The sequence below is a fragment of the Electrona antarctica genome (genome assembly GCF_951216825.1).
Source record: "Electrona antarctica genome assembly, chromosome: 19".
Classification (NCBI taxonomy): Eukaryota; Metazoa; Chordata; class Actinopteri; order Myctophiformes; family Myctophidae; genus Electrona; species Electrona antarctica.
This window is the reverse complement of record NC_136800.1, coordinates 36741988-36763629: the sequence shown is the minus strand read 5'-3', so window position 1 is coordinate 36763629 and position 21642 is coordinate 36741988. Positions and strand designations below refer to the sequence as shown.

General features: G+C 42.9%; 1 protein-coding gene across 1 annotated transcript in view; it reads right to left on the bottom strand.

Moving 5' to 3' along the window:
* The window catches only part of LOC306943331 (vasoactive intestinal polypeptide receptor 2-like), a gene marked incomplete at its 3' end in the record, with an annotated part of 95747 nt that overhangs the window by 61302 nt on the left and 12803 nt on the right, over window positions 1-21642 (bottom strand). Inside the window, exons 2-3 of the mRNA XM_079529590.1 lie at window positions 15817-15922; window positions 3501-3608 (exon numbers count right to left, since the gene is read on the bottom strand). Coding sequence (XP_079385716.1) covers window positions 3501-3608; window positions 15817-15922 — 214 coding nt within the window. The remainder of the gene's footprint in view (window positions 1-3500; window positions 3609-15816; window positions 15923-21642) is intronic.

Genomic DNA, 21642 nt, shown 5'->3' with positions numbered 1-21642 from the left:
ATCTGGGGGATAGAGAACAAGTGGTACATGTCGTCACCACTAGCACTCTCATGCGGGGTCCCACAAGGGAGTATATTAGGTCCACATTTATTTTTGAGTGGTGTAAACCACTCTGGCTTTGTTATATATTGCTTTGATATATTGCTATTCAGTGCGGGAAATCCTAAAATACTATTTCAATGGTGTCTGCATTGTATGCGGTTTCATTTTCCAGATCCTTTCATGATGAGAAGATAAATAAAATCTCACCACTATACCAGACTATTTGTAGGTTTTATTCATACTTCATATCTCTGTGTCGTATGTTTTTTTAATATAAAAAAAAATATATATTTTGGCAGGTATTATCTGTGGCCTTTTAGACTGAGTTAACACTTTGATTGCTGGAAGATCTCAACAGGCCTATTTGGATGTTGCTGCCATTTAACATTGCACAAAGGCCTTGTTCGGGGGCCCACAGTAAAATGTTCTCTTATAGCGAGAATCACACGCCTACATCAAAAGAAAGCTGAACTTGTCCACTTCAATTAAAAAAATACGTTTTGATTTTACCATGTTCCATTCTGGAGATATTGACCTTTTTGCAACACCTGCATTTGCCTGGAAGTGGTTATCTTGAACAGCGAGCAGAGTTATGGATGGTTTAAAGTCAGAGACATTGACAGGCAGATATAAAATTGAACCCAATAAATATCCTATACATCCTATACACCGAATGAAAGCCCTGAATGTGTACTTTTACGAGGAAAACAGTAAACATTGATCCCATCTACAGTTAGACAGTAATTGGTTATTGAATGCAGCTTGTGCCCACCAGATAACTTCAGAGAAGACATGGACGTGAACTCCTCAATATTCACAAAATAAGGCCTATAGCGACATATAAATACTATATACCGTATGAAACAGAAGACTCTCTGCTTTCATAAGGAAAAAAATTGTACTGTAATAATAAAAAAATCACACCCCTGTGAAGTGAGCAGTGCAACTCTACTTCTCTACTTATTCACTACAGCTCGCTATATACGGACTGAGGCAGAAAGTCATGTAAACCTTTTATTTACAGTTTGGTCTGTAAACTTCTACTGTAATAATAAAAATCACACCCCTGTGAAGTGAGCGTTGCAACTGTTCTGTACTTATTCACTACAGCTCGCTATATACGGACTGAGACAGAAAGTCATGTAAACCTTTTATTTACAGTTTGGTCTGTAAACTTCTACTGTAATAATAAAAATCACACCCCTGTGAAGTGAGCGGTGCAACTGTTCTTTATAGTTGCGCGGTGCAACTGTAGAGAACAGTTGCACCGCTCACTTCACAGGGGTGTGATTTTTATTATTACAGTAGAAGTTTACAGACCAAACTGTAAATAAAAGGTTTACATGACTTTCTGTCTCAGTCCGTATATAGCGAGCTGTAGTGAATAAGTACAGAACAGTTGCAACGCTCACTTCACAGGGGTGTGATTTTTATTATTACAGTAGAAGTTTACAGACCAAACTGTAAATAAAAGGTTTACATGACTTTCTGCCTCAGTCCGTATATAGCGAGCTGTAGTGAATAAGTAGAGAAGTAGAGTTGCACTGCTCACTTCACAGGGGTGTGATTTTTTTATTATTACAGTACAATTTTTTTCCTTATGAAAGCAGAGAGTCTTCTGTTTCATACGGTATATAGTATTTATATGTCGCTATAGGCCTTATTTTGTGAATATTGAGTTCGGGTCCATGTCTTCTCTGCAGTTATATCTGGTGGGCGCAATGTGCATCCACCCAGTATCCAATTTATGACAAACTGTACATGGGATCAATGTTAACTCTTTTCCTCGTAAAAGTACACATTCAGGGCTTTCATTCGATGTATAGGATGTATAGCATATTTATTGTGTTTATTGTTATATCTGCCTGTCAATGTCTGACTATAAACCTTCATAACTATGCTTTCTTTTTGATGATGATTGCCGCCTCGCCTAATCTATCTCACTGCTTTCATTGTTTTGATCGCAGTAACATTGGGGGGGGGGGTCATGGGCACATTGGGCAGCAAAAGTCTTGATCCGTACGGCTATAAAAAGTCCCATTCCACCGTTCGGTTCAGAACTATAGTATAACGGCGAGACGCGTTGTCATCAGCTGATTTTGTTTTTCAAGCTAGTGTAGGGGAACATGCCTGGGCATGCTAGCCTGGCACGGCCAGACTCATAGCGAGGGTTCACTGATGTTTCCTCCGGGGAAGAATCTTCAGTGAATCCCCGCTATGAGGCTGGCCAAGCCAGGCTATGGGCATGCAGCTTGGGGGCGATGGAGGGGAAAAAAAGCGTCACCCGGCTGTGATGTCGACGAGAAGGAAAAAATGACTTCCACAGATGACAACACCACGGTTTAGGTCGCGGAAAAGTTCGTTATACATTACACCCGGGTCGATTACGTCCCCGACGCGTTCATTGCGGTCTTATCACTACAATTATAATGAATAAAAAAGCGTTACAATCACACGTCTGAGCGATCTCCGATTATGACGGCTCTGCATGGCGATACGTGATCCACCAACGGTAGACTGTCTGTTGTCATGGCGGCCCGTCGATACTGTGGAGAAACAGGAGGGGAGGGGGGAATCGAGTATAAAAGCCAATAGGTGGAGGAAAGCCTGGTGAGGCGAGGTTAGGTGAAATGTGATTCTTTTCACACACGGGCTACATCGGCATGGGCGCAGCCATTCTACACTGGTTTATACACGTAAAGCGGTCCGCCCTCCTGTTTTCAGGAGGGGAGGGGTTTTTTTTTTTTTTGTTTTTTTTTCTGATCACGTGAGCGGGACTAAGCAGCAATGATAGGGCGATGGTTCTTCATTGTCCGGGTGGGTAAAAAGATGAATGAAAGTATGCTATAAAAAAGTGATTGAAACGTATTGATACGTGATCCGCACCCGACGTTTGATTAATTGATAACGTATTGATACGCGATCCGCGTTGGGAGTGTTAATAGCATGCTAGATCATTAGCCAGGATTTCTGCTTGACTCAGCAGACTATGGGCTCCATTTTCGTCACCGCTAAACCCCTTATCCCTAAACTTCTTTGCCTTTTTTACTATTTTGAAAAACATTTTTGAATAGTTCAACTAGCCAATCTACATTGACACATTGTGAGCTTGTAGACTGGCCATTTTAACTATTCAAAAATGTTTTGCAAAATGGTAAAAAAAAAGGCAAAGAAGTTTAGGGATGAGGGGTTTAGCGGTGATGAAAATGGAGCCCTATATGCCATATAGAGAAAGTTGAGAAACTCTATAGTATGTTTATAATAAGGAGTGACCTTATGTTAGTACTGCTCCATGGGAATTTCAATAACAGAACAAGTAAAGAAAACATTAGAAGCTACTTTACATTAAAGCTACTCATGAGATTGAGTAATTTGTTTAACCAATCTGTACGGTACCGTACAAAACAGAATATATGCTTTGGTCCTTTTCCATTCATTTGTAAATTCATCTGCCTTACCGTTTCTGCCAAATAAGGTCTTGAGCACTCTGGGGCAGGGGATAGTGACTGTCTCGCCGACCTCAGTCTGTTCCCAACAAGCAATGTTATCCCATGATCCTTTGCAACCTGGAAAAGAAAAAAACCCCGAAGACAGTGTATTGGTTAGACGTTAGAGAACAAAGCTTTGAACAGTACTGACTTTGACTTTCATTGATTGCTATATATAGGCTTACTGTATCTCTTTATATTTGCTGTACAGTACGTTCCATTAGCAGCCATAAAACTGAGCAGTCGTCTGTCTCTGAAACACCACAGAGGTTGTGCTGTACAAATGTACCCCTATATGATTAAGGCTGTGATGGGGATTTTGTCACAGAAGTATTTTTACAGTCGTCTTGAAAATGTTGTTTGCTAAACGTCCAGCGTTAAGTGTCATTTTGAGACTAACCATGAGAGGCCTTTCAAAGATCAAGCAGACAAGGCAGTCGGTCAAAATTCCAAGTATGCAACCTCTGAACCTCTGACTGATGAATACGATACGGTCTATGGTCTGTCTATGGTCTATGCAGTCTTAAAGGTTACGACTATTCAATATGTATAATCACTGAATATGGCTGCTATTCAATCCCTGATGTAATCTGTATTTTAATTGTCACACATGTTGTGTTTGCCTTTGAATACAGTCTGCCACTCACAAATACAAATGCCAAAATTAATTTTATGTATTTTTTCTTTCTTTCTCCCTTTTCTGTGGCAATTAAAGGTTTTATTTTCAACTTCAAGGTCAATTTATTTCCCTATGCCTTTCAGAGAACATGATTGCAGAAGAGCAAATTGAAATTATGCCGATCAGTGATTGTACAATTTTGGCTTGAGACCCCAAGTATCATTTGCTTTGGTTTGCATTTCTAAAATTGTTCTAAAATTGTCTAAAGAGAACAACATGAACAGATGAACACCCTATGGTTTATCTCTTTAGGGTCAAAGATGGTTTTCCTATACAACGATGTAACACACATTAGGCTGATGTCAATTATAGTACTTTAGGCATTTAGCAGGCATTTAGGCATTTAGCAGACGCTCTTAATCCAGGGTGATTTAAAGTAAAAGTAAAACATGGTAATACATCATACACATCATCATATACATCATACATCATATACAACAAATAGTCATCATGAATCATACGTAAGCTAAGAACCTAACAGTGTAATATCTATATCATGAAACTATGCATATATACTATATAGTGCTATGTCTACATAAAATGCTATGCTTAGGTAAATTGAGCCCTTGCATACGACTGTAAGGTCGTCAGGGCTAGGGCAAGTGCTACGACAAGTGTTACGGGCTTGGGCTAGTGCTAGGGGACTACCCCTAGTCCTAGCCCCTGAAGAGGTGGGGTTTCAGACTATGACAGAAGATTGGGAGTGAGTCTGCAGTTCTGATTGCAATGGGAAGTGCATTCCATAGTTTTGGAGCCAGAAGGGAGAAGAGTTTGGGACGTGTGGAGCGTTGTCCCAGCATTTTTAGTGAAGGTACTTCCAGCTATGTGCGGGCAGCGACCGGGAGCCAATGGAGGGGGCGGAGAAGGGGGGAGACATGTGAGAATTTTGGCTGGTTGAAGACCAAGCGAGCTGCAGCATTTTGGATCAATTGGAGAGGCTTAAGTGTGCATGCCGGTAGGCCAGTAAGGAGGGAGTTTATACTTTATGGTGGTTACTTAAGTAAAGGTATCAATACTAGTAAAAGTCGCTGTGGCCACCAACATACCCAGCCGATTTGCTCAGACACATATGACGTAAATGCTCCATTCATTGTCAATGGCATTTAATGTTTGTGCTCAGACAGAATCTACACTATAGCTGTATATTGATTCTTGGCTTAAAATAATTGATAGAAATGTTTTTGTAAATCTCTATGGGAAAAATGAATGGTAGATATTTCAGTGTGTCCAGAAAACCAAAATACTTTCATCTAATCTGGAGTGTTCAAAAGCCTTCTGCTTTTGCAGATATTTTCTTTCAAGGTGAGGTAATAAATGGGGGCGCGGTGGCACAGTCGTTAGTGCTGTGCAGCTAGAAGGTACTGGGTTCGATTCCCGCTGGGGACACTGTTGGCACTGGGGGCGTGTTCTCTCCTCCGCATCATCAGTGCTCATACCCGAGGCGGGGTTGGTGAAAGGGCCTTTCCGTGTGGAGTTTGCATGTTCTCCCCGTGTCCCCTAGGGTAGGTAGTAGGTACCCTCACAAAAACATGTCTCTAAACTACCTCCACCTGGCAAACTGGGGCGCCTGATGGAGGGAATAACGTGTTCCTTCCACGCTCCGTCCGCTGCCCTCCCCAGATTGGCAGAGGAAGTGTAGCGCCCAGGATTACATTAGATAATTGTGACTTGGTGGAAAAATGGGTTGCAAAATCATGGGATAAAAAAAAATGTAAAACTTAATTTTGTCCTTATAAATGATTGTGAGGCAGTTTCACAGTAAAAACTGTAGTCACACAAAAACACAGGACAGTTGGATGCAACATATATAAGACAATGACCATAGCAATGGTTATTCAGCAGACGTGTATAAAGAAATATTAGGAATATTAGAGTCTTCATACGAACCATACCCGACATAAAACCGAAAGAAGACCCAAAGAAATACCTGCTAGAGCAGTAGAAAACCTAAGATCGTCAGAAAAGGCTAAAAAAGCATGGATTTCCACAGTAATAGGAATACAACATTGGGGAACTGAGTCAGCATCAGACATGTTCAAAAGATACACTGGAGGAGAGGCAGATGATGAGGACACTCTAATCAGCATTGCATTGAACTAAGAGGTTTACTAATTAGTTCCATTTAAATAAAATTAAGTTTAAAGTTTCAAATTAATTTGAACTCAAGAGTAACGCCATCCCTATACCAGATGAGGTTGGGTGGTCGAGCTTATATTACCTTCTCCTGATAGAGTTCAGTAGTAAAATGGCTGAGTTATAAAGAACTTAAAATGCCTTTTTCTTGAAACTTAAAATTTTATGCCACGATTTTGTAATCCATTTCTCACCTGGTGCCGATTGGCTAAACTGTAATCCTGGGCACTACTCTCCTCTGCCAACCTGGGGAGAGCCCCGAAATGAGCTCATGCTTCCTTCAATCAGAGTATTAAAAGGATAGAGACTGAACCGGAGCAATAGATGATGGCCTAGTCTCTGTCTCTCTCACACATTTGAGGTTATGTTTGAGAGCACATTGCACAATGTTTCTAACATCTCCTCAACCTTGCATCTGATCTTGAACCAGGATTTGTGCACTCCTCGCCCATTGCAGCAGTAAACACTCATGCAACAATGCTGGAGCTCAAGTGATGCTTTTTGTAGCACAAAGTACTTCACAACATAAATATTTGACAGATATATGGAATGAAAGCGACGGAGAGAGAGCGGAAGGGGGGGGGGGGGGGTGGGGGGCTGTATGAAAAGTCAAAAATAGTTAGCTTTAGATCGGCAACTTTTGGGGATTTGGTGTAGACTCAAAAAAAAGTACACAGCCCAAGTATACAGAGCCCACAGGGGACCTTAGTCTAGTTTAATCGCTAATTACAGGACAACCAGCTGGTGAAAGTAAACAGGACAATCTGGAGGTGGTTTGGGAGGGGAGGAAGCTGGAAGCTAGTATCTCCCTCCCACCTGCTCTATGATGACGTCGCTGAAACCTTGGATCTCCATAGGCCTATTTCAACTTTTTTTTCTTCCGTAAATGAATGTTACTTACTTACTTAATCCTCTTGGTTCCCGGTGGAACATAATGCTGCGACTATCTGCTTCCATCTGGTCCTATCCTGTGCAGCATGTTGTGCCTCGCCCCATGTCAGATTTGCCATCTTCAGTTCTGAGGTCACAGAACTGAAGATGGCAAATCCTAATGTTACTATAGGGCCTTACCCGTTCTAATATATGATAATATATAATAGATCACATTGATTGGAAGCGAATTAATGATCTTGGGAAGATGGGTTGAACTTGGGCACAAAATGAATGTTATTATATAAGATAGATAGATAGATAGATAGATAGATAGATAGCTGTCATTGCATCTCTGTATGTATTTATCATTTTATTTTACCGACGGCACGGGATGGCAGTCATATTGCGCTGTCACAGTAATGTATAACTTTGGGAGTGTAGCCAAATATGGACCCGCTGTTAAGTCTGTGGCTGCTAATTCGCTCATTACATGTAGTGTTGTCCATTTGGCCACCCTGACAGATAATCATTCCAAGTTTCACTTTAGGTTCAAGGTTCACTTTATTTGTCATTTCACATGTTTGCACATATAAAACGAAAATCGTACTCAGGACCAGCAAATCAAAAAAATAAAATAAAAAGAATAAGCATAAAATCCCAAAGTGCAGTGCATTAAAACTGAGCAGCATATTATTTACTTTTTTAAACAGCTAAAGTGCATTTTATTTGACTTAAGAGTTCAGTAGCCTGACAGTCCCCGGATAGAAGCTGCGTTTGAACCTTTCAGTCCTGGCTTTGATGGACTCTGAGGGGAGTGGGTCGGAGGCTGCGCCCGTCGAAAGACAGGAGACTGCTGTGGGTGATCTTCTGGGCGTTTTTCACCACCCTCTGCAGCGCCTTCTCGTCAGCAGCAGAGCAGTTCCCATACCAGGTGGTGATGGAGAATGTGAGAGTACTCTCCACCACACACCTGTAGAACGTCTCCCGCACTGAGGCCAGCTTGTCTCAGCCTCCTGAGGAAGTAGAGACGCTGGTGGGCCTTTTTTAAGATGTTTGAGGTGTTTGTGGTCCACTTCAAGTCCTCTGAAACATGCACCCCGAGGTACTTGAAGCTAGAGACCCTTTCCACCATAGCTGCATTTATGAACAGGGGGAGGGGGGGGGGGGGGGCATGGTATCTTCTTCTAAAGTCCACAACCATCTCCTTCGTTTTCCCCACGTTGATACAGAGGCTATTCTCTGCACACCAGTCCACTAGGTCTGTCACCTCCTGCCGGTACGACGGCTCATCGTTGTGGGATATCTGTCCCACTACAACCGTGTCGTCTGCAAATTTCACAATATGTGAACAGCATGTACAGCAGGGGGCTCAGGACACACCCTTGGGGGGAACCGGTGTTGAGGATGACGGGAGATGACGAGTTGCCGTGGATCTTGACGGACTGCGGCCGGTGAGTCAGGAAGTCCAGGACCCAGTTGCAGAGGTTTGGTGTTAATCCGAGCAGCAGCAGCTTGTTGGCAAGAGTCTGTGGAATGATGGTGTTAAACGCAGAACTGAAATCCAGAAACAGCAGCCTGGCATACGAGTCGTCCCCCCCCCCCCCCCCCCCCCCCTCCAAACGGGTGAGAGCAGTATGTACGACAGATGTCACAGCACCTGAAGTAGAGCGGCTCTTCCTGTAGGCATACCGGGATGATGGTAGAAGTCTTAAGACACACCGGTACCACCGCCTGGGAGTGAGATATTAACCCATTTAGACCATTAATTAGACCTTAGTCGAAATTTAAAAAATGTCTTAAAAATCCTGACAGTTTTCAAAAATAGCAGACCTACAAGTTCATAGCGCGGCACTCGGTGCCGCGCTATGAGCTTGTAGATCTGCTATTTTTCAATAGCTAAAGTATAACATAATGCTTTAAAACACCAAAAGGGGTTCCAGCCCAGAATGGGTTAAGAATATCTGTCCAGACTTCCGTGAGTTCCTGAGCGCAGTCCCTCAACACCCTACCAGGGATATTATCTGGGCCCGTTGCTTTTCGGGGATTTACACGCTGTAAGGTCCTCCTCACCTCCTCAGCAGACACGCTGAGCGGCAGCTGACCCGGTGGAACAGTGAGCCTGCATGGAGCTGGGGGAGGTGGTGTTGGCAGCCTCGAACCGGGCGTAGAACGTATTGAGGAGGGCATCTGGGAGAGATGGATCCAAAGGGCATTCAACATCCCTCTTGCCGTAGTCAGTGATGTGTTTTATTCCCCTCCACATGTCCCGTGTGTTATTTATGGAGAAGTGACCCTGAATGTTTTGAGCATACTCCTCTTTTGCTCTCTTAATTCCGGCATCCAGATTCCTCCTTGCTGCCCTCAGGGCTGGTGCATCTCCATATCTGAAGGCTACATCCCGCTCCTTCAGAAGGCGCCTCACCTCTCCATTAAACCAGGGTTTCTGATTGGGGTGGATGGTGATCCTCTTGGTGACTGTGACATCAATACATTTACTGATGTAACCGCAAACGGCTGAGGCATATTCCTCCAGCTCAATCCTGCCCTCATTTGTTGCAGCCTCCTTAAAGATCTGCCCATATATGGAGTTCTTTGTCAGGCATGCCCAAATATGGAGTCTATGCAGATGTCAGAATGATGTCAGAACAGGCCAGTTATATGGACACTGGACAGGGGCCATGTTCAGAGCCCGGGCAGAGGCCTTTTTGGGGCGGTTCTGGACAACCGACTCGACACCGGGCACTGCACTCCCTGCGGTGGCCAATTGGTACACTGCACTCCCTGCGGTGGAGTGGAACACGGTGTGTCGAATTTGAAGTCGGTGGGGCGAGCGGTTCTCGAGTTACGTGGATTACACACGGACAGACGTACTGCACAGACAGACAGAGACATGGTGCATTTATAGATAGAAGATTTACACATGACACTTTTACTGGTGATAGAAAGCACATGATACCTGTCTGTCTGTCTGTCTGTCTGTCTGTCTGTCTGTCTGTAGTCCTATAGCCCGGATGAATGGGCAATTGAGCATACTGTAGTAGTTGGTTGGTTGTCAGGGGAACATCACAACCAATCGTGTTGAGACGGCCACTATAAGTGACTTTTAATCATTCTTCCTTGGCTCCAAAAACAATTACTTTACAGTTTTGTCTTCTTTCTTTTGGATGTCATAGGCCTTTTAAAGATAGAAGACAAAACAAGTAATTATAAATGACTGGCACATTACATTGTTGTTGCCATTTCCAATGCATTTACTCAGTGTTTACGTATACTGTAGGTCGATCATTGTCGACCTATACGTAAATGTGGGTGTTTGTATAATTATGGTAAACTATTTTGTTATTTTCCATAATCTTAGTGAGTGGGAGCATGTAGATGAACAGAATGGAGTCTTGAGGAATTCACGTGGAGGATGTTTAATATAGACAAAAAATAACTAGTAGGCCTACCTGTCCTTTAAGTACAGGTACAAATTTCTACTGTGCAGAAAGTCCTGCCCAGTTTTCCAGTCTAGTAAAATGTTGTGGTCACCCGAATAACAATACTTAAAGGAAAACTTTAGTTTTTTTCAACCAAGGTTCATGTTTTAGGTTGTTATTAGAGAAAGTAAAAGATGAGTGTTAATTTTCTTTCATTTGCTGCTTTCTTTTGTTTTAGGTATTTTAGCAGTTTTTGACAGGGGGGCGGGGGCATTCGAGCATGGGGCTAAATATGTATTTTATTACAAAATGTTATGGCGATTTATTTTTTGTATTTACTATTGTCCTACTAGACCCCAAGAAATTACATCTGGCCACAAAAGATCACAGGATCTACTGAATGTGTCAAACTGACATATTGAGCCTATACACACAGTATAAGCCTCCCCAGTAGGCTACCTTCACATTCAGTAGATCCTGTGATCTTCTGTGGCTAGATTTAATTTCCAGGGGTTTATTAGGACTATAGTAAATAATACAAAAATAAATCACCATAACATTTTGTAAAAAAAGACATACTCACCTATTAGTTTCTCTAATAACAACCTAAAACATGAACCTTGGTTGAAAAAAAACTAAAGTTGTCCTTTAAGTTCTAGTAGACTGAAATTCTGCCACAGCCTTTGTTCTCGGGAATGTCCTTGAAGACCTTAACATGCAGTCTCCGCTCTGAAGATGAATGAATGGGATGGCACACTAACATTGCAGTCGAGTCCCTTCTTTGTGTAACACTGGGCGATAATGATATACATATTCCTATGAACTTGCCTGTAAAACAACAACCAACCAAACTATAACGTGTTTTACTCAAGGTACAGTACAGCATAGCACTTTGAAAATACATCTTTAAAAAAAATCCTAAAAGAAGTCAGAAAGATTTGGAAACAATTAACAAAAAGCCATTATTTTTCCTCCATAACAGTGTTCCCCTGTAAGCGACTGAGGCCATGCTATTATTTGAAATTGAGAGTTCACCATTTCATTGAGTTTTAATTAACAGAGAAGTAGAAGAGAAACTCAGATAGTCCTCCAGTGATATCCCATTCACCACAGAGGAACACTCCTCATTAAGTGACCAGAATGCCCACGGTCAGTCAAATGCCACAGCAACAGCCTCAGTGACATTCAGCCATAATGATGACCATCATAGAGCGTCGCAGTCCCGCCCCCTACCATGGCCCAGGAAATGATTCTCCATTCATTTTTCCTCATAGACATTTCAAAAAGTATTTATTTAAAGACGGTTACGCCGCGGACAAAGCCAACTCGAGTCGTGACAACTCATGACAACAAACACAATATTTTGGACCAAACAAATAATTACAAAGAAGAAAAACAACAAAAAAAGTGTTGTAACCTGCCGTTTTTTTCTTCCTTCTAATTATTTGTTTGTTGTCATGAGTTGTCACGACTCGAGTTGGCTTTGTCCGCGGCGTAACCGTCTTTAAATAAATACTCTCTGAAAAGTCTATGAGGAAAATGAACGGAGAATCATTTCCTGGGCCCTGGTAGGGGGCGGGACTGCGACGCTCTATTTTGCAGTGGTGGAAGATTTTTCCTATGCCCAGCTTTGAGTGTTTGTGTAAACACACATTTTGTGTAAACACAAACATTGAAGACAAAAGTGTGTAAACAGAACATCGAAGACAAAAGTGAGAACGCAAATTGTGATTGGCCGGAATGAGATGATGTATGATGATAAGAGCACCCCTCACTTCACACGGGAACCACTTAAACCCTCTGGACCTGAATTGGCTCTGTACTTTCACAGTTTTTTCCACCATCTACACCAAATCTCTTCGCCAAAAATAGTCAATCTACAAGTTCAAAACACGTCACAACGTGGTGTGTTGGATGTTTTGTAAAAATAATTTAAATATACAAAGTTAAGTCGAAACTGAGGTTTCAAATAACTGCAGTTGAGTAAAAATACAATATTTGCCAATAGAAGTGTAAAGTATGGAATTGGATATGCTCAAGTAAAGTAAAAGTACCTCAAAATCTCTGTAGCCTAATCGCTGAAGAAAGCTGTCCCTTTTTTCCTGAGTATAAATGTAGTTAGATACTGCCCTCCTGGCGTGCTACAACAGTCCTTGGACGTCACTGGGTCTGTCCACCTCTCCAGGCCACCCTGCCCCTTCAACCTCCCACCCCACCTCCCCGCACTTGGAGTTCACAAACAACATTGAAAAAATGGTGAATGTTTGGCATCAAACTCACCCTCACTAGTCCTCGTCAGCTCGACCTCTCCTCCCCCCCCTTCTGTAGCTCCCCAGGCTCAGTCATGGCACCACCCCCCCCCCCCCCCCCCCTCCCCGTGGCTGTCAAGCACAGTGTGTCACAGCTACTGACATCAACACTGGTAAACATAACAACTGCTGTCCTCAGGGTCGTTGCTGCTGTGGAGATGCCATTTGTGACCGTTCCCATATCAAAGCCAAGACAAATTTTTTTATTTTTGCGAGAGATTATGCAACTTTCCAAATACTGTTCTCCTTATTCTTGTTGACAAGATGTACCCGACCCACACTGCAAACACATCTGATTTTATATCTATTTCATGTCAGACACTTGTCTGAGTGTCAGCTTTACACTATGTCTTTAGGAATAGTTATAGTTATTTCCCTCTTTCTCAGTGCTTTATCTGGAGGCCATGCCACACAGATGGATAAACTGATTTGAGGATGCACCAGTTGTCTACTCGTCAGCAAAGACTGGACGAGTTTTAGCCTACTTCAGGAAAACTGAAGAAGCTTGGCATGCCCATCGAGCTCATCACTGGTATGGGAACTGTACTGACCTCACACGCAAAGCATTGCAGAGGATCATGCGGACAGCGGAAAACATCAGTGGATGAACTTCTGTCCATCCAGGACATAATTCAACTGACGTTGTGTCAGCAAAGCTTGCAGGCTTATCAAAGACCCTAGACAACCCGACCACTGACTACGAGTCGCTTCACAATTGGCTTCGTAACTACAAAGTCACCCGCAGTACTCTGCTAGCAGTGATATGCCTTATTCACATTTCTTTTGATGTCAGTTTTCAGGCTGCCAAATATAGCTAATTGGTAGTGCTTTTATGAGTCTGTCGTGCACATGAATTGTCAAGACGTGGGGTGTCAGGCTTGCATTGGAATGGTGGGGTTTCCCCTCTATTTTAATGTCCTCTTCTTTCACAATAACTCCACTGGCAAATGATGTCGTTAATTGCTTTCAATTGCATTAGGTATTACTGTATGTAGCCTACTGCTTTCTGATATTTATAAGAACTATTCCAACTAATCCACAAATGATGACTACAAAGCCCTGACACTGTGTGACTCAGACATATTGGTCAGATTGGCAGTGCGACTTAGGTGTGAGGGCTGCGTAGGGGCATGAACTCCAGATGTTAGGGCCATGTAGCAATCTGAACCTCTAGTAATTGAAAACGGCATACAAATTGACATGCTAAAGACGCAGCAGGGGGGGGGGGGGGGGGGTCTATGATGTCATAGACATGTCTCTTCTTCAACGTATTACACATCTCCATCGGTGAGGCCTCTAACCAAGAACATATTGTTCTTGGAACTTAATTGCAATGCTCATCTTGTACATACTATAGGCCTACTGTTCTTAGGACTTAATTGCAATGCTCATCTTGTACATTGTTTTGTGGAGGTGTCATATTTAAATGATTATTGAGGAGAGACTTCTGCTCACTCGACTTACTAATAAAAGCAGGTGCGTCGGCGGCAAAGCAGCAGACTGCAGACACGTAGGAGAAGGAGGGAGACCCACACAATGCCACTTGCTGGTTCAAGAGCTTTTTATTTAATATCCACAATATGCAACGTTTCTGTCTTTCGACCGACATGCCCGAGGAAGGTCGAAAGACCGAAACGCTGCATATTGTGGACATCAAATAAAAAGCTCTTGAACCAGCAAGTGGCAGTGTGCGGGTCTCCCTCCTTCTGTTTAAATGATTACAATTTCAGCTGCCACTACAACACATCAACACCTGATCATTCTAGGGGAAAGAAACAGCTGGTGAAAAAATACTGGTTCACAGGTTCTTTTCTACATTTCCTGAAATGTGATAGAGGGCAGCACGGGTCCACCTGGAACCGAATACCCGAGAGCCGAACCGATATATATTGACCCTCTGTCAGGGTCGGGTCCATTCCAAATTGCCGCGGGGCTCGGTCGTATCGTCTGAAATGCAGTTACCCGAAATTACCCGTGAGGATCCGAACTTTATATATTAAACCCTTCAATTTTAAAAATAGGTTTCAAAAATAGATAAATGTAATTATTACATTCTAAAGTCCACGCACGCACGCACGCACGCACGCACGCACGCACGCACACACACACACACACACAGACACACGGCTATATTAACGCAATCATGGCGGCCCCCTTGAGCGAGCAAGGTAAAACGCAAAGCAACGAGCAATGTCGGACTAACCTCACGTCACCATGTGGGACAGTTTTGTTGTGATTGTCAGCAGTCTCATGTCATGTTGAAGCATATAAGCAGAGAACACACTATGGGTCCGGATCTATATCGGATCAGATCGGATCAGCGCCAAACAGTCAAATCCTTCTCGGCTCCGTTTCGGACCGGATCCTTTCCGGGCCGTTTCCGGGCGGGTGCGGCCAAATGGAATGTTTCTTGGATCCGTAGCGGTTCGACGTACAAAGTTTCCACCCGACAGAAATGATAATATGATTGTAATGGGAACCTCTTTGTTTAATATTTTTTCTGTGAGAATGTGTGTTTTGATATTAATGATTATATTGGTGAGTTGACCGATTAGGTTGTCCCTTCTGACCTCTGACCTTTGTGCCTCAGTGGATGTGTGGTGGTATTTGTTGTCCACTTTGGGTATAACAAAACTGTTTGACTCTCAGTTAGTGTACAGTTGGGTGCCACCGATATTGTCCCTTATCATTTGACCCATTTAGGCCTGACCTCAAAATTAAAAAAAATCCTTCTAAATCCTCCAGTTTTCTGAAATAAATATTTTCATGATTTTTCAAAAATAGCAGACCTACAAGCTCGTAGCGCGCCACTCGGTGGCGCGCTATGAGCTTGTAGATCTGCTATTTTGTAAAGAGGTGAAGTTGTTGTTGACCTTTGGAGTCGCCAGAGGTCTCCTGCTCCCTCAGCCTCTGCAGACAGTCGGCCTGGTCTCTCTCCAGCTCCAGCATGAAGTTACACGTAGGGTGTCTTCCTGTCACCTACAGGGGGCAGTCCAAGGGTAAAGGTCACACAGTAGCATTATGACTCAGTTCATTAGTATGTGTGTGTGTGTGTGTGTGTGTGTGTGTGTGTGTGTGTGTGTGTGTGTGTGTGTGTGTGTGTGTGTGTGTGTGTGTGTGTGTGTGTGTGTGCACGTGTGTGTGTGTGTGTGTGTGTGTGTGTTCGTTTGTCTGTGTTTTGTTAGTAACATTTCATGACAATAACTACAAAAGACTTTCATTCAAACATTAGCTTCCTCCCCATGTCACTTACGTATGTAGGCTTCCTGTTTTAATCGCGTGGCCTAACAGAGATTTCTGCTACAATGCCTTTCTCATGCATTGCCAAATACATATACATTGCATAGACAAGAAAGCACCCCATTGATTGGACAGACCTAGGATAGAAAAACAAAAAAAACTGTATGTATACATGTGAATGGGCTCGAGGCATGTGCAATACTGTGGCTGTCTTGGTTTGCTTTCCTTTTTTGCTTGTTTTTCTTTCTGTTTTGCTTCTTATGGTATAGTGTGGATGATGGCATAGATGAACTGGAGGAACCCCCCCCCCTGTCCCAATGTTTGTTTTGTCTGCCTGTAAAGTATGTCTTTTGTAAAGTAAGTAACTGTGAATTTTTTTAAAAACCAATACAAATATTAAAACTAGACAAGAAAGAACTTGTTACATTATTGACCTAAACATTAGCCTTTTGAAACACTGACCTTCCCCACGTTTCATTATTTTAAAACTACCGGTAAGTTGCAACACCTATAACTATTAGGTCATTGTGGCTGCTAGCCACTGCCTTGATTTGACCTGAGTTTCTCTCCTGAGTTTCTATAGTCTCAACTCGAATGGCGCTTCTCTACATCAGGGGTTCTCAACCCGTGGGTCGCGACCCCTGGGGGGGGGGGGGGTCGCCAAATTATTTTGGGGGGTCCCCAAATTATAAAAAAAAACCAAACTGAATGGCTTTTTAAGAGTTTACATAGTACGTGGTACATGCATAAACTTTGATTATATCTGGTTTCAGTATTCATTTATGATACTGTATATTTTCTCTATTATTAAGGTTATTTTTGCAGTCGGTTTGTATTGGTGATGGGGAGGGGGCGGGGCGGGGGTCGCGAGACATGGCCAAAGCATTTCCGGGGGTCCCCGGCCAAAAAGGTTGAGAACCCCTGCTCTACATGACCTGCATGGCACAGTTGTTTCACCCTCTCCACTACCAACTGCACCACACCAGGCCTCAGTGCACTGGCCTTTTTTAGGCCTGGGGTAGTAGGTACTGGTACTGCACCTTGGGTACTAACTGTGCTGAATGGGTAGAGCTATGCTTTAGATCCAAAGACAGTAGTAATGTTACTGGAAAGGAGGCATAACCCTTATAATAATATAATACTTACACACAGTAAATGCGTGTCTGTCTGACTGTCTGTCTGTCCATCTCACTTTCTCTGTCTCTGTGTGTCTCTCTCTCTCTCTCTCTCTCTCTCTGTCTCTAGGACAAATTGTCAAACGTTGTCGAACGCAGTGCTTTGATGTGGTGTCTGTCGGATATACAGTCTACACAAGCTTCCCTCCAGGAACTGCCACTTGAATACATTATGTCGGATGATCAAGTGGGGAAACTTGGAAATCTGGATGCAATCGGCGGAGTTGTGACACCATAATCACAACTTGGCCCTTTGGTAAAAACTGAAAATACGCTGGAACAGTAGAAATGCCTCAATAGAAGTTGTGGTTTGGTGGTATAATGAGTCTCTTGTGTGTGTGTCTCTCATGCTCGCACTATCCATCTGTGTGTGTGTGTGTGTGTGTGTGTGTGTGTGTGTGTGTGTGCGTGCGTGCGTGCGTGCGTGCATGCGTGCGTGCGTGCGTTCATTGGGTAGGCCCTAAAATGATGATGCCCTTGATCACGGGGAATTTTGGGTACTTCTGATTACGGCTTGTGGTTTCCTGCCTGATGACTTACAAACCAGTGAAGTACTACAACATAACGTAAGTTACCATCCGCTCTCGACCGGATCATAAACCCAAAAGGGAATGCTTCTCAGGCTACAGTATGACAGTTGCAGTCAGCAATTGGCACTAAGGTATTTTCAGTGTTTCAAATATGATACCCTTTGAAAAAAGTTTGGACACTACTGGTCTATAGCAGGTGTGCCCACACTTTTTAGACTAGCTCAACAAGATCTACCCACCGAAATAATTATTATACCATTGCTGAAAATAGTTTATAATACCTGGGGGGCTTTAGAATAGCGGAGTTGGCGTTACATATAAGACAAATGCACTTGGAATTGGAAATAGAGGGGGAGAAATGGAATAGGTAGGGTTTTTTGTATTTCATTTGTAATGCTACTGACATTTTTGTCAGTAGCATAATGATAGAATGCGCATGTGTTTGTGTGCACATATATTCCCTCCATCCCCTCCATCACAAATGCCAGACCTACACACACACACACACACACACACACACACACACACACACACACACACACACACACACACACACACACACACACACACACACGATATTATTTAAGTGTGATATATATTAGCATGACAGAGAGGTTATGTCTCCTTTTCAGTTCCCTGGGGAACAAACTACCAGCAGTGAGGCAGGCCAGGAACATCATGGTTTGCGATACAAACCTCTGGTGAGTTCAAGAAAGTCACTGCGCTACTCAGAAATAACCACAGAAGAAGCTTAATTCAAAGCACAATATTCCAACAGAGATAAGAAATGGGGTTTTGCAGAAGTCATCACAATCCCACAGCCCACCCCTGCCTCATTTGAGGAAAGATGAATATTGCAGAATTTGGCTCGGGTCGCTGGAATTTCAAAGAAAATAAGAGCCGTCAGTCTCCCATCACGCACGGAAAAACACAGCGGGCCCTATTTAATTGAGTTTCTTAGTATACTGATGTTTAAAAGAAAAAAAGGTTCTGGGGGGCATTTCATTTTGTGGTCAAAGAACACATCACACAGTTAAAACAGACACGATAAAGGGAGCAGTTTGCAGACTTTTTCATAAAGAACACATGGTTGTTGTTGTTATTAAATACAACCAGAACCATTTAGAGACTATATTGTATGAAACAAGTTATAGAAGCCCCATTTCCATATTCAATTACAGGATAGGTCCTATGTGTTGTTTTTTTATTTACTCTCTCCGTGCCAGAAGAAAATCTTGGCACAAAATGATTTACCCCGTGCCGGCGTGCCCACTTCCACTTTATTGTCACAGCACAACTTTACAGGTTCAATAATTTTTAAAAGGAGTAGGGGGGAAAGCTCGGGTTCAGGCTACTCTGCTACAGACGCACCCACGCACGAGCTGTCTGTTTGTTTTTATGTGTATAAAATTATTGAAAACGTTTTTATTCAAAATATATACATATTTTTATATGTAGGAAAAGAAAATGGGATTGTTACACAAACGGGTCCCAGCCCAGTGTTTGGGAACCACTGATCTAAGCTGTGTGTGTGTGTGTGTGTGTGTGTGTGTGTGTGTGTGTGTGTGTGTGTGTGTGTGTGTGTGTGTGTGTGTGTGTGTGTGTGTGTGTGTGTGTGTGTGTGTGTGATAGTTGATAGTGACTCAAAGTGTCTAGGCTAGGGTATAAGTCTAAAGCAGCTGGATTGACTGATGTGGTCTTTCACAGAAATCAATAGCAACATGGCTGAAGGCCATTTCTAAGTTTCTAAACACACTAGCAGGGACAGGGAGGCATGAATACTTTTTTGTGAGCTGGATACCAAGAAACAATATTCAGAAGGTTTTCTATGTCACGAAGTCATGAAAAGTACAGGAGGCTGTTAGTTGAAGCCAAATAGTCCACATGCTTTATTGCTTTAGCATCAACAAAGAATGCAAAATCGACTTTTTGCTTTGGCAATGTACAAATAAAAAACTTGGCAATGTAAACTATTCGTAAAATGTTAATGTTTTCTCATGCCAGTAAAGCCCTTTTAATTGATTCACTCAAAGTCACGTACGATGTTTGTGGAGATTGCAGCTGCATGTGACCATTATGTGACAGCACATTCTGCTGTTTCAATCTCATCAACCTTCCACATCACATAATCAATCCACCGTTCTGTGTAAGGCAGAGCTTGATGGAAGTATGTAGAAAAGAGAGTAAAAGGCCCTCCCACACATGATTATCAGTCACAGGGATGAATGTGTCGGTGCCTCTGTGGGGTGTAAGTAAGTAAGTAAGTAAACAAGTTTATTTATAGAGCACCTTTCACAGACAATTACAGTCACAAAGTGCTTTAACAACAGTACAATTAAAAGTCAATAAAACAAGTCAAGAACTAAATCACTAATAAAGTAAGACAAAATAGAAAAAGTAGAGTAAAAATAAAGCAATCAACATTTAACCAGGCCGGCTATGGAAAGGCCTGTTTAAAAAGGTGAGTTTTCCTTTGAAAATGTCCACAGAATCCACAGTTCTTAGGTGGAGTGGGAGCTCATTCCATAGCCTAGGGGCAAAACCTGCAAAGGCTCGATCACCTTTGGTTATTCTTTTTGTCTGAGGGACAACCAGCAAAGCCTGTGATGTGGATCTCAGTGACCTTCTGGGCACATACGGTTGGAGCAGGTCAGAGAGATAAGGAGGTGCCTGGCCATGGAGGGCTCGGTGTGTAATAACTAGAATCTTAAAATGTATTCTGTAATTAACTGGGAGGCAGTGTAGGGAGGCAAGGACGGGTGTTATATGACAGGATCTCCTGGACCTGGTCAGCAACCTAGCAGCTGTATTCTGAACCAGTTGCAGGCGATCTAATGCGGTTTTAGACAGACAGGTAAACAGAGAATTACAATAATCAAGACGTGATGACACAAATGCATGGATAATAGTTTCTAACTCCGGGTGTGAAACAACTGATCTTAGTTTGGCAATGTTACGAAGGTGATAAAAGCAGGTGCGCGATACAGAATTAACGTGTTTCTGGGGTTGGTGCATATGTTCTGTTTTAATGACCCAAGGCGATCGGCAACGTCTGCAGCAACCCTACTTGGGGCAACAATTAAAACTTCTGTTTTGTCCAGTTGCAAGAAGTTGCTAGACATCCAATTCTTGATGGCAGTAATACATTAGTGGAGTATGGTGATCATATTATCCATCTTATCTGGTTTGAAAGAACAGTATAATTGAATATCGTTGAGATGTAGTTATAACTGTATAGAGAGCTGTTCTCCGCTGTATAATTCCGTGGAGTTCTCGTCTGAAAACCAGGGCTGGACTGGGCTAACATTTGGCCCAAAAACATATTAAAGCAAGGGGGACGGCCCATTAACTTGGCGGTCCACTGCCCACTGGACTTCAGCCCAGGCCTGATAAGTGATAATCACAGACGAGTTTGCAAAGCAGTGCTTCGAACGATGATGTCATGTTGTCCTGTTGTTAACTTTCAATGTGATATATCCATGCCGATCGTGTTTACGTTTACAACTCAATGTGCCTGCGGAAGTGCCATCCTCTATCAAGAGGGGTCGAGCAGAGGAGGAAAAGCCTTCTTGCTCTCTGCTGCCAAAAGACGCCAGGGGTACTTTTGCTGTCCTCGACGCAACGCAAGCAATGGGGTTGGGACCGGATCCCAAACGGACGGATCGCGACGGATCACGTAACTGACGTGACGCAAGGGGAGAAATTTCTCTCACCCTCCTTGCATGTCTTCTTGCGTCGATTACGTTCGACTCTG